We start from the raw sequence: 14,244 nt of genomic DNA, 5'->3' as shown, positions 1-14,244 counted from the left end.
GATCGAAAGTTTAGCCTGTGATAGAAAGTGTTTCTGTTTTCCTATTCACAAAAGGCTTTAGTTATGCATCCAAGAAGTTATTTCTCTTTTAATCACATGTGATGTTATGTAGCATTTTTGCCCTGTCTAAGAAGGACATTCCAATTTAAAGTAGATCTTGTGCATCGCAGCACTCATTTATCTCCTGCTGTATGTGGAGTCCACCGTCGTCCCGGTACTTTGTAATCCATTGCATCTCTGAGGCACTTACTAATATCATGTCTAAGTTCATGCCCCAGATTGGCCATACTGTCCCCGAGGTGTTATTCCTCTACCCCTCAACAAACTTGTCCCTCTGTTTTCATGTTATATTTGTTATCTACATTTAGGTTCATTTACCTTCACAGGTGTCCTCTTACTATGAGCAGCAGGGTACATTGTGCTTAGTTCGTTTAATTCCAACTTTATGTACTATTGTGTAGATTGCAAGCTGCAAATGGGGTAGCAATGCAAATGTACCCCCCGAGCCTATAAAAGGCATGTCTTCCTGTTATTTGCTATATTAACTAGAGAAATATCTCACTTGTGCACTGTGAAGTGATCATTTCATCTCAAACTAAGGTGCACAGGTTGGAGTGTCTGATGGCCTTGGTCATGTTTGTTAACTGCATCTGAACACCTGTTGGCTTTTAAACTTCTAAATAAGTGTTTTGGGTCAATGGTGAGGTGTTTAAATGGATCTAAATTTCATTGATTCAGATTAGAGAGATGAATTGTCTAAATTAATAAAAGTCTAAACTAAAGTGTGTTAAAATTTCTTTTCTTTTTTTCACTTCTAAGTCAACCAGAATTTAGCAATTTGTATATTGTTTAGTGCAAATCCTTAGGAAAGTTGATTTAAGAGTAGAAATTTTGAGGTTATAATCAGTATATAGTTACATGTTCATAAAGTTTTTGAAAAGCATGGAAATGCAACACTCAAAATATAACCTCCTGTTGTGTATATGTCATCACTGTGGGAGAAAGGATTTGAGAAGCTACAGAGACCAGTATTTAAATAAGCCTTTTGGATGATCCAGGACCACTTGGTTCCATGGGCTACTGAAATAAGCAAAGTGAAATTCTTTGGGATGATTAACCCTAATTCAATTATGTGGACCCACAAAGATCAACAAGACAATGGCTTCTATTGGGTATTAATAGAGATTTAAATTTCAGTTAATCATTGATTTGTTGACTGAAAAAAATATCAGATGTAATCAGCCAAAGGTCACTGTGTCAGCACGCTTTGGGGCAGTGCTGGGTCCAGACAAAAACTAACTCTAACAAAAGTACTTTGTAATCACAAGTGCACTAGGAATTGGGTTTAGAGCTTTGTTGAAACAGAAGGGAGTGGGGAGAGAAAGGTTGATGGCATTGTTTTGGAGAGGTGGCTGCAGAATTGGCCAAAGGTAAAGAGGAAATGACTGGCCTCATTGATTTATGGATATAACAGTTCTTTTTAACTTATCTTGAAAGCTTAAGAAATCTCCCATTGAGAATTATAAGGTTTGATATGGCTCTTTAAAGATATTTCACCATAGAACTTAGAGTGTTTTTTTAATTTTTCATCTTCTGAGAGGAGCAAATGGCTCTCAGACTTCCCCCTTCCAGTTGTATCTATTATACTGGACTTGAACCGTATCTATGTATAAGATTCTTTAGTCCTTCAGCCCAAATATAGCTGGAAAAATAGCATGATATGTGCTTTTCAGAAAGAGTTGATAATAACAGCTATAATATAAAAGAGAAGAATGAAAGTAATAATAACCACAACCAACAATACTTTATATTTCTAGTGGCCATTTCTATAGGAAAACAAATTGCATTTGACTCCCAGTTTTCAATTCCAGTCTTCACCTGAGGTGCTTGTTCTTTCAGTTTTCTTTATAACCTTCTAGTCTGTTCAGTCTTCCACAGAAGAACACCACAGACCGAGTGGCTTAAACAATAGACATTTATTTCATACAGTTCTGAAGTCTAGAAGTCCAAGATCAAGGTGGATTCAGTTCCTAGTGAGTGCTCTCTCCCTGGCTTGCAGATGGCCTCTTTTTGTTACGTCCTCACATGGCTCAGAGAGAGAAAGAAAGCTCTGGTCTCTGCCTTTCCTTACGGGGACCCTAATCTTATCATGGGGGCCAGGCCCTAATGATGTCCTCTAAACCTAATTATCTCCTCAAGTCCTCACCTTGTGATACCATTACACTGGAAGTTAGGGCTTCAACATACGAATTTTGTGGGGGCATAAACGTTCAGTCCATAACACTTTCTTTCTGATTTCACTACTCCTCATTTGGGTGGATTTCAAATTAGGAGAAGATTCTAACTTATGACCTAAGGATCGTTGGATGCTATTAGCTATAGCACAGTGTTTCCGGTCTGCACTAAATGTCTAACAAGAAGCAGAAATCTTGAGGCCAGGGAATATAGGAAATTTAATCCTTTGGGGGTTGAGAGAAGTGCTAAGAATATGGGACTGAGGTTCTCTGCAGCCATGTTTGAGAGCTCAGTTAAGGAAAATTCTACCTGATCATTTTCTTCCCCAAACAAGAGCATTGTTTTATTTAAACTAAATTTGATGCTTATGAGATGCAGTGAGCTTGCTGAATATGCATTTTCAGTTCTCTTCATCAAGTCCTTGTATTTGCTTTTAGATTCCTTTGACTTATAATTGATGTTTTGCATATTTATAATCTGCTTTGTTTTAAACTGATGACCTGTTTCAAATGCTATATTGTCTCCTCCCCTCCAACCCTGTGCAGTTAGTTCATAGAGAAATCACATCATTAAGTGACAGTGTTCTGATCATTACCAGGAGCCACCCTACTCTCAACTTGCCTGTATGCTGCCTGCTATCTCTGTGGACATTATAGTTCACAGCCTTAACATAAATTCAAAAGTGGAAATATGGAACTCCTTAAAACCCGTAATAGTAATATCTCAGAATCTCTGGGGATCTGAGTGGTCACCTAACTCGGGTGATAATTGCTCAAATGTTCAAAGTCATTGAATTCACTCACTTCAGTGTTCTCTTCCCAGGCGAAATAATTCTCAGATCATTCACCCTTGGTCACATGACCTGGTTGAGAGCAGCTTGACCTTGAGTTACTTTCCTCTGAACATACACAGACGTGGGCATCACCAGTTAAATTCTCCATGGACAGGTGGTTCCCAAGACACAGACACTTAAAATAACTTTAAATGATGGAATCTCTTTATAGCATAAGATACAAATGCTTTATCAAGAAAAATAATGTTAGCTTCTCACAAAATAACACACATCTCTTTAGAAATTCTTCAGAAATACCTTCTCCACACCCTAGTAGGAGGTCAGATCCCACTGGAGGAACCTGACCAGACCCAGTGCTCCCAAGAGGGAGAGCATCTTAATATTTTAGACCTTTGTTTCTTTGCCTATTAAATGAAACGATAAAATATGTCTGTCCTCCTGGTTCTTTTACTGTCTGGACTCCTGCAAGGATGAAAAGATACAAGGTATATTTAGAAGAGCAGTGGTGATCCCTGAGAAAGAAGCAAAATCACAATTGTCCTCCCCACCCACCAGCTCAGGATGTATTAACCATGTGTCTCCTGAGAATCACTAACAAACATGCCACACTTATATAAAATGAAGACTTTGGAGGCCAGGTTTCCTCTTCTGTTTTCTCACAGATGTGAGAGGAGCTAAATGAAGCAATAAGTTAAAAGAAGACATAAGGATAGTATGATGTAATAAAACAAATCCAACATTGTGGAAATAGAATTTTTTATTGTGTGCTCTCCTTATCAGTCTCTAGAAAATAAAATGCTTTGAAATTATATTTGAAAAGAAAACCTTAACCACATCACTTTCTTGGTGCCCTAGGTTTTAAACAAAAACATCCTATGAATACACCTTTTGAAAGAAAATGCTTTATCAGTCATATTTGTAAATTTGTATAGTTATCAAAACACCAGGGCCAATTCCATTAACCTTAGAGTACAGTATTTCAGGATGAAACCAGCTATCAGAAAAATACTTGTACCTTGATTAATTTTTTCATTAGAAAAGGAATACAGTACTTACTTGGCATTAAAACTCTTATTGTTTCTTAAGCATTTCATTTGCATATCCAAATAAAGATCGGTAAATGCATTCTTTCCAATTATCTATAGCCAGGAACTATTGAATTTCGTGCAATGCAGAATCCAGAACAAATGGCCAAAGGAAGGCTTTTCCTTAAGTCCCAGGACATGGCCCATTCATACTCCCCATTGCAGGAGGCCCGGGGCAGGTGATGGTTTCCTTCCATTCTGCCACTTGCATTTGGTTCTTATTTTGGAGGAATTATCTTCCTAAAATGTTTACATTTTTGCTTTGAAGGCATTTTTTAAGGAGAAAAAGGGAAAGCTCGCCTAGATAATGTTATTTTTATTATTAGTTCAGCTGCACCTACTAAGGAAAGAGATGGTATTTTCTAATTCTGAGCTGTCTGGTTTGTGTGGCTTCTCATTGCCTGCATTCTTTGTGCACTGATCTTCCAAGCAAATCCAGCCATGACAAGGTTTGAAGAATCTTTAGCAAAGTAGATGGTCATTCTGTAGAAGCCACGTATGACAGAGCTTGATTAACAGTGTGCCCCTGGGCAAGGCATTCACATTCACTCCCATCAGCTAGAGGAGGACACGTCCTCAGCCAGGAAGCCAGGAAGTTCACCAGGATTTTCCATGTGCTTATGCGATTGACATTTGCAGAGGTGATGTGTGACAGCATGGCTGTGGGAAGGAATGTCTGGAAGTAACACTGAAGACTGCTCCTTCCCTCTGGGCAGGTGCACACATTTGCACACAGATCAAAAGCACATCACATGCCTCCCACACAGGTCACATGCATGTGTCACCCATGCATATCACATGCACACATCACATAGTGGTGAACTTCATGGTCCCCAGATCCTTCTCCCAGCCTCCTCAATCAGATAAATTCATCCTGCTCTCACTGGGAGAAGCAACTACACTGTGCAGAGGACAGACAGTGTGGTTTTCTGGGAAGTCCCATCATAGGGAACCTTGATGGATTAGGAATAAAAATTCCTCCACTAAGGTTTGAGCCATTACTGCTCATGCTTACCATGCTGATCTGTTTGTGCGAGGCTCTCAGAGAAGAGTGTAAAACTTTTGGAAACTAATGCCCTGCCTTTGTTGTTGAAGCCACTGCCAGCCTGTTTGGTGAGAAGCAAGGTCATGTGGAGGAGGGGAATGAGGAATTATCCAGACAGGACCATGTATCCACTGCCAGACCCTGGAGGTCTAGCCCTGATCACAGAAGAGCAGAAGTCAGCAATCCGCACTTTCATATATTATCACCACTGTGTAAAAGTGCGCTAAATGAGAGTGCACACTGAAAAGACCACTGCTGTACACTGTTGGCGAGAATGTAAATGGACCATTTCCTCAAAGCAACTTTGCAATATTATTAAGAACTTCAAAATATTCATGGCTTTCTACTCAGTGTATTTTACTAATTGAGCCTATGGAAATGATTAACTATGAAGCCAAAGCTTTATACAAAAGGTTGATTACTGCACCATTATGCAAATTTAATGAATATTAATAATGTTAAGTATGGAATAGTACGGACATACTAAATTATGATATAGTCATAGAACTGAATATTATATAAGCATTCAAAGGCCTATTTTCATAGAATTTTATGATGAGAAAATCTGATTAAATGTTAGGCTAAAAAGGCAAAGCAGAACACTCCGTTCAGAATGAATTGAGTTCCTTATGAACAAGAGGTCTTGGAAAAGGCATAGCACTGGGTGTGAGACTCAGAAAGGGTTTGGAGTGACTAAACATGCCAAATGGACAGTGTTCTTCCTGTGCATGGCAGTTATAGGTTCTTTTTAGATGTTCTGTATATTTAGTATCTCTGTATATTGTTCTGTTTTATCCCCTGATTTTTGTGAACATGAATTATTTTCATCATCAAGAAAGTAACAAGTTTTGTTTTCAAAGGCTACCATATTCCTACATAAACAAAAGATAATGGGGAAATAACACTTATCCACACTCAGCAAAAAAATTTTGGTGTGAGAGTAGCATGTATTAGTCACCTAATATCACAATAATACTGTGTAACAACCAGGAAATCAAAGTGGCACATAATAGTACACTGTGGGTTGTCTGGGGTGGCTTTGCTCCATGAATCACTTAACTTCCTGGGACCACTGAGTTAGCCAGGTCATGTTGTTTTCCTGATAAAGCACAAAAGAGCCACTCAGAACACACCAGGCCTTCTAGCCTGAGCTGGCTCTGGCACTTGGTTACTCTGACCCACATTACTTTAGCATTAGCAAATCACATGTTTGAGCCCACAGATAAGGGAGGTATAGCCAAGTCATCTATCAAAGGGCATGGATCCAAGAAGGGGATAGAATCCCTAAAGGCAATAGCTGTTTCTGCTAAGTAAATAAAAATGTTCCTTTGGACACAGAAATGAAATTAACTTTCTGCAGACTATTGCTAATGTGCATTTTATTATTGCTACATTCAAGAGTTAGACACACTTCCCCTATTGAGTGGCTTTTTCTGTGCCTTCAGATCCTGGCCAACGTGATCATCTTCATCTGCGGGAACCTGGCAGGAGCATACCACAAGCACCTCATGGAACTTGCTCTGCAGCAAACATATCAGGACACGTGCAATTGCATCAAGTCCCGGATCAAGCTGGAGTTTGAAAAACGTCAGCAGGTAAAATGCATTTCAATCTCACATCCATGTTTTTAGATGTTATGAAAATGACATTGTTACTGTTAAAATATCAAGTATGCAATTCATTCATATACAGGCATTACAAAGAACCCGGAGCAGCCCCTTGCCCAGCCTGGCTGGGCACTGGGCAGAGTTGTAAAACAAAGAGCAGAGATGGTCCTGGGATCCTAGGATCACCCACATGTAGATATGACAGTCACATCAACCACTATTAACACAAGGCTGGGGAACTTCAAATAATAACAATAACAGTGCTTTGTTAAGACACTGACTTTTAGTGAAAGCCCATTTCTCTGATAGTATTTGTGGCAAGTCTGCCCCAGCTGCAATCTGAGCTTCCTTCTTTCTCTACTGTGGGATGAAACTATCTAATTTCTTCTTTAGGGAGGTCATTGGGGTTGGGAGGGAGGGCCTAATAGGGAACCAGTTGTAGTGTCAGAGGCTTTCCTAAAGTGTTGCTGGGGGTGCTACATAGAAATATTCATCAGGGTTATGACAAAGTATTGAATAAAAAAGAAACAGAGACAAGTCAGACATGTGGGAGGCAAAGTCATTTAGTGTCATCTAGGATGGTGGAGAGCAGGTAAGACAGGCGTGCTTGGTGGGGCAACCATCCAAATACAAGGGGACCTGTAGTTGACATGCTTGACTTCAGGTGATGGTGGGATATTTGTGTGAATAGTTTTGTTTTTCTTGAGTTTGTGTATTTGTCACCAGGAACCAGTTCCCCTCTCTAAAGGTAATGATTTGCATGACTCTGTGTGAACACCACACTCACCTCTCTGAGAGCATCCATCACCATACTTCTGCTGTTAGCTGTATTTGGCACATAGAAGGTACTTCATTATTATTTGTTAAATTGTATTGAGTTAGTAGGTTTTAAACAATTTCATCAAAATGTATTATGGTGGTAGGAACAAAAATATCCTCAAATTTTGATGCTGGACTTTAATTTGTGTATGGACTGATGACTAGTAATCAAGCTCCTTTTTGAAAACAGAGTTCAGTTCATTCAATCAACAAGTATTGATTGAGCACATTGTGTTTGGTGTGATTCTAGGCACTGGGATATGGCCGTAAACATTGCTTTCTCACTGGTATTATTTGCAAATCTCATGGTTTGTTTACTTTTAAGCTTTTTGTGTTACAATATTTATAGAAAAAGTATTCAGATTGATATTAAATTCTTTGGTCTCTATGTATATCAGACTCTGGACTCAACATTAAGAGATAGACATACCTTTGATGGTTTTATTTCTCAAATGGTAGTTACTGGATCAGGTTGGTTCTGACAGATATATTTCACTTTCTTTTCCATCACCTCCAGAATCTACTTCAAAATAGCACCAAGGTTAGGGAGAACTGAAATTCCAAGCAGACAGATTAAATAACCTAATATTTATAGTACCAGCTTTGGCAAATACAGTAAGTCAAGCTACTGACCTCATCTGCACTGCATTCTTCCCTGAAGAGACTTTGAGTAGCCAGAACCAGGTGTCACCCTTGTCACATTGATCTGTGGCATCCAAGTAGTTAGACAGGCCACACTTTGACCTTACATAACTCAGGAACTGGACCAGTGTGACATCCTTTGTGCTAGAGACTTTATGGGACCATCAGGGAAGGTATTGTAAGAGCTTTTACTAATTTTTAAAAAAGTAGCCAGTGATCCCTTTTAAAATGAAATATGAAAAGGGAACTCTGCAGAAAAGTAAGCCTTACATTAAAGCTGTTTAATAATATATAATTTTATACAACAAATGTATTTTATCATCAATATTGGGAGTCAACTCCCAGGGTCTGGTGCCTAGACTGGAGCACTTTTCTTGTTAGGGCAACAGGAAATATGTTCCTAGAATTAGAATGAATGCTTGTACATTTTTGGACTAACATGTAAATAAGTGGGAATGAAAAATTCTCTTCATTAATAAAATCCATAACATATGACCTGATAGCTATAAGGAGACAAATAAAAATCAGCCAGTGGCAATCTGTGTCCTTTATACACAGGAGCAGTCCCGGAGACCATGAGGACTGGTGCCTCCACAGACCAAATTAAGCATCTCACAAACCAAATTGATGCCCAAGGGTTCTGCATGTCACTTCCTGCCCACCCTTCACCACATGCCACCTTTACTTCATCTACAGTCACATGGTAAATAGCAATACCTTTAAAAAGTGCTTAGGGCGGGGTGTATTCTGAACAAAACAATTTGTTTCAACCCTGCTTTGGATAAAATTAATACCGCCCATTTTAACATAATATAGATCAAATGATTAGAGAAAGAAAAGTACATTTGCGTGAAACAAACACACGTAGCATGAGGCAGGGTGCCATGTGATGGTGCCTGGCCGTTGTCTTAGCCCAGCTCCTCCCAGTGGCCCTTCCTGTCAGTGGGTCACTAGGAGTCAAAATGTAGCAGGCCTCTTGGTAGCTGCCTGCGAGCTCGCTGCCACACTAAGTGACTCAGGGGTCCATTTTCCAGGGACATCATCCCTCTAGCAGGCCTGCCTGGGCCCCATTCCTGTCATGCTGAAGCTAGACTGTGAATGTTTGGTGGAAAGGGCCATTTATTAATTTATTAATTTTCGTTGTATTCTTAGAACCTAGTACCGTTCCTTGCATGCAGTAGGCAAGGAGACGTGCTCTTAAACACCAGCTGACAAAACACCTAAATATAATCTGCACTTGCTTTCTCTCTCTTTCTCTCTCTATGTTCAATCTTCTCAATGCAACTATTAATTATATATGTACTCATCAATCATCCTATAACTATATCCTTTGGCACTTTGGATTCTTCATGGTTTATAGCAATCCCTGGACTCCTGAGTATACTCACAGCTCACGATGCACTATTCATAAATCTCTCCCCTGTCTCTCCTGACTTCTCTGCAGGTTAAATGTAATTTCTGAACACTCTGTACCTTGTGATTGCTCTGAACTAACTCAGATACTATCAGATGTGTCTTCTCATTAAGAGGCTTACTTACATCGTCATTCACTAAAGTAACACTGGTCATGTTAAGCCTTCAAAGAATAAAACACAGATAAATAGCAAAAATGTGCACTCCCTAGTCTCCCAGGCCTATAGTCCTCTCCCCAGAAGTTTCTAGCGTAATTTTGACTGAAGTATTTTTATGAACTTGGGTTATTTTAGGCACATCATGGAAGTGATCAATATCAATTTTGTGTGCATTATGAATGACACAATTTTTACGTCAAAGATAAATTACAAGCTTGAAATCACCCAGCCTGTTAACTTGCTCCAGATCTGCTAAGAACATACATTTAAGCCAGCCTTTATTAGAACACTTGGCTCAAGGGTACAGTTGTGATGACAGTCTGCAGGATAATGGATCTTTAAAGCAGTGCTAGATTTTGACATTGATGAGTATAGTACTTAACATAATTACTCTTTCAGATATTTGCTGGTGAATTTTGTTAACAAGTTGAGGGAAAAAAATGTTTAGGGAGGGTATTTAGGAGTATATGTTCCAAAGAGTGGGTCAGAACACAGAGACAAATGTCAACAACAGATTCTACTCTTTAAAAGGGGGCAGATAGATCCAGAAACACTCAAAACTTGGGCTCTGAAGACATAAAACTTTCAAATGAGTCAGCTCTCTGAAAAGTTACAAGTGGGATTTTGAATGTTTTATTGGACACTAGAGGGAAATCCTTTCATTAGAGAGCAATGTACTTTGTCAGTTGATGTAAATGAACAAAAAATGTGACAACTTCCATATGAGAAAGAACTGATGGATCTCTCAAAGTTGCTTGCTGATGAATAATTTAAAACTTAAATTATTTAAAACTTAACTTTAAATAAATTTTGCTTTTTATATGCTTTCATGAAAAATGTTCCTACCATTTCCACTGTAAATCAGCACTTATAACTACTGTTTTCTGCCTTTAATGACATCATGATTTTATTTTTATTTAATTGGGAAATTCATAATATGAGAATGAAGATTAGAGAGGCCAAATCAAGAATATTATTGTGCAAAAAATGAAAAGATACCAACTTTGTGGAATTTTGTGGGCCTTTTCTATAGAGAAAGATGAGTTTAATCACTCCTTCTCCTACTGTCCTTTTTTATTGGTCAAGCAGAGCCGTGGGCTGGATTGCCTTCTGAATCGAAAGAAATAATAGCAAATACAGTCCTCCAGCGGAGAGGGATTTGGAGAACCTGCTTTTCTGTGACCTCAGAGGAAGTTCTGTATTTGCTCCCTATTTAGCTTTTCTTTACAGGGACACCTTGTCAGTAGGGAGATGAGAAATTTGAAAATCATCTGCTACCATGTTTGTCTCCGGTGTCACTTAGGCCCTGCAAGGCAGGACACAGGTCTGATGTTCCTGTCACATGCCCTCTCCCAGGGGAGTGCTTGGGCTCCTGGAAGGTAGGGAGCCCACGTGCTTCTCTGAGGCTCAGAGCCCTTTGCAAGAGCTCGAGTGGGAGGTTCAGCAGCTGTCAGGGAAGTGGTTAAAGGGTTTGTGTGTTACGAGGGATCCAAACTGTCCATTACACCTGCCCTGTGATCCCCGAGTTCTATGAATCTCATTCTGCTGAGATTAGATTTGCAGAAATAAAGCAGATAAGAGACACAGAGATTTTCCAGCATCTCAAGCTTAAAGGAAAACAGTGTAAGATACACACTTGCTGTTTTTTCTTGCTGACAAGATCACAGCATATGATGCGGATATGTGTTTTTTCTGCTCCATGAGCTATCTTCCTGTGTTCTATTATAGAATAATGTTTCCTTTATTATATAACTTTTTAGGTCAAATCTATTTTACCATGATTTTGTCCCAGTAAATTGGTGATTGTAATTGCTGTATTTTGCAGTACTTTTTGTATCTTACAAGATTACTACCACTCTTCTTTTTATATATTTTTTATTAGAATTAGATTTAAACATTTTTGTCAGTTTATGTTTTTTACATAAGACTGTGGGGTTATTTTTTTTTTCGGGTTCGTAAATATATTCCTCTAGCCATTGCAGTCAGAAATGTTGGATTCCTTTATTTCTGAGCATATACCATTAAATCAATCAACAAAAGTTTTAAGATTTTCTCTGCAAAGGCCTCACACAGTTTTAATGTGTTTATCCTGAAATCTTGATAGGTTTTTGTGCTCTTATGAAGAGGTTATCTTCTTTTCAACATGACTTTTACCTAATCATAAATACATAATGTTATAAATGCAGGGATACTGTTGGGATATATGCTTATCTTGTTTCCAGACACTCAGACAATTCTCTGTTCACTCTAATTATGCTGTCATTTTGAACCCATGTGCAGTAATCACATGCAAACTACATTTTATATTTTTATACCTTTAATTTTTCACATTGTCTGGTATGAAAAGCTTCCAAAGCTGCACTGAGAGATGTTATTCTATTGGGCAGTTTTGTTGGTACCTGTGCTTTTAGAAATGTCCATTGTTTTGTTTAAATGCATGTTAAATATTAAATAGTCACATCTTTTCAAAAATATTTTGATGATTTTTTTCTCATTTCTTTAAACATTCTTTTTTTCTTCAGCCATTCCACTTTGATTTTCTTTTTAAAAATTTATTTATTTTAATTTACTTTTTATTAAAAAATTTTAATGTTGACATTATTGCAGGAGTCCCCTTTACCCCACCCCCCTTTTGCCCACCTCCACCCTCCCCTGCCAACCCCTTCCTTGGCTTTTACCAAATTATTGTCGGTGCCCATTGGGTATGCCTGTTTGTTCTTTAACTATTTCTTTAACCCTATACTTTGGTTTTTACAGAGATAAATCTAGAAAATTTGCATTGTAGTCATAATCATTATTCTATATCTAGTATTTCTTATTCTGATTCCTGATACATAGTGTTGTTTCTTCATTTTTCATAGCGATGTCATTCTAGTTTGTATTTCCTTTTTATTTTAAGTATGATTTGTAAGGCCTCTATTCTATTTCTAACATATCTTGTAAGCACTTTAGAATATCCACCGCATTTTAACTTTATAATTATTATTTATCTAAATGGTCACAGTAATGCATATCTATGTCCTTCCTTGCTAATAAACAATTCAGTTTATCTTATTGTAAAATCAATAAACTAAGAAAAAAGTTATCTTCTCTTAGATATCTCACAATGAGTGTCTTTATTTTTGCTTTGTTCCACTCACCACTAAATTTCTTGAAGAAGTGGCTGCAACTCTGTTTCTCTTTCCTTCTCGCTTCGTAACTTCACTATTCAACTCCATCAAAATTCTCCGTTCAATTTGCTAAATTTAAAAGCATTTCCATCCTGGATTTCTTCAGTATTGATGTTTTTGCCCACATTTTTGTCTACTTGGGGGGGAAATATTCCTGGACAGAAAAACCAAACCTTCTCCCTTGGTTCTCATCATCTGGAACTATTCTGGGTCTCCGGCAGTTTTTCCTTCCACATTCTTCATAGATGCTTTCTGTTCCTCTCCACACCACGCATGTTCCTCGGGGCTCTGCAGAGAGGCACCTTTTCTCCATTCCTGCGTTGGTCCACTTTCAGCTCATCACACATTTCCAAGAGTCTTGTCTGGGGTATTTGCTCTCAGTGTACTAAGTCTGCCCTCCACCTTTTTCTGGAGTTCTAGACTTACTTTTCATTAACATCACACACTCACCAGTGTTCAAACCCCATTGGGCCTCAGACTACACTCGTCTGTCACCCTCTCTATTTCTGTTAGTGGCTCCATCACCTCTCCCTCATCCCAACTCTGAATCTCCCCTCTTTGTCTGCACTTTCTCCTTTATTTCCCCCATAAAATGAATTGCTCTGTGGTGTAGCTTTTATTTGCCATTCTTACTGTCATGGCTTTAGGATTTCACTGTACCCTGTCCTCATTGAATTCATGCCATACAATAGTGTCATATTAATCTCCCCAAGGTTAGTATCAGGGCAGAGCTAGGCTTGTAAACACCCCGGCTTGATTTATAATGCAGTGCCTTCAACAGGGGTTCTTTGAATTGTTTGCTGAGAGGCTGTATCACATAATTGTTATGAGCATGGCCCTGGTTCCTCAGTGTTTGGTTTTGAGTCCTTTCTGGTCCTCAGTTTCTTCATCTGTAAAATGCAAGTGTTATCCATTTAGGTTGATATAACAAAATACCATGAGCCGAATGGTTTGTAAATAGGAGATATTTATTGCTCAGAGTTCTGGAGACTGGAAATCCAGGATCAGGGTGACAGCGTGATCAAGTTCTGGTGAGAGCCCTCTTCCAGGTTGCAGATGGCTGAATTCTCTCTGTGTTTTCACATGGAAGAAGGGGTGAGGGAACTCTGTAGGGTCTCTTTTCTAAGAATAGCCCCATTCATGAGGGTCGAGCCCTCAAGATCTAATCACTTCTCAAAGATCTCTTCATACTAACACATAGCAGGTTAGGATTTCAACACTCAAATTTGGGGGGCAGACACAGACATTTAGTTCATAGCAATGGAGTAATGATATTA

The 14,244-nt window shown here is 38.6% G+C and overlaps 1 protein-coding gene across 1 annotated transcript in view; it reads left to right on the top strand.

The window, feature by feature from the left end:
• ADCY2 (adenylate cyclase 2) overlaps nt 1–14,244 on the top strand; it is a 296,886-nt gene that overhangs the window by 150,462 nt on the left and 132,180 nt on the right. The window contains exon 4 of the mRNA XM_087815353.1: nt 6,604–6,753. Coding sequence (XP_087671479.1) covers nt 6,604–6,753 — 150 coding nt within the window. The remainder of the gene's footprint in view (nt 1–6,603; nt 6,754–14,244) is intronic.

This window comes from Miniopterus natalensis, chromosome 3 (assembly GCF_054644295.1).
Source record: "Miniopterus natalensis isolate mMinNat1 chromosome 3, mMinNat1.hap1, whole genome shotgun sequence".
Classification (NCBI taxonomy): Eukaryota; Metazoa; Chordata; class Mammalia; order Chiroptera; family Miniopteridae; genus Miniopterus; species Miniopterus natalensis.
This window is presented reverse-complemented; position numbering and strand designations above follow the sequence as displayed.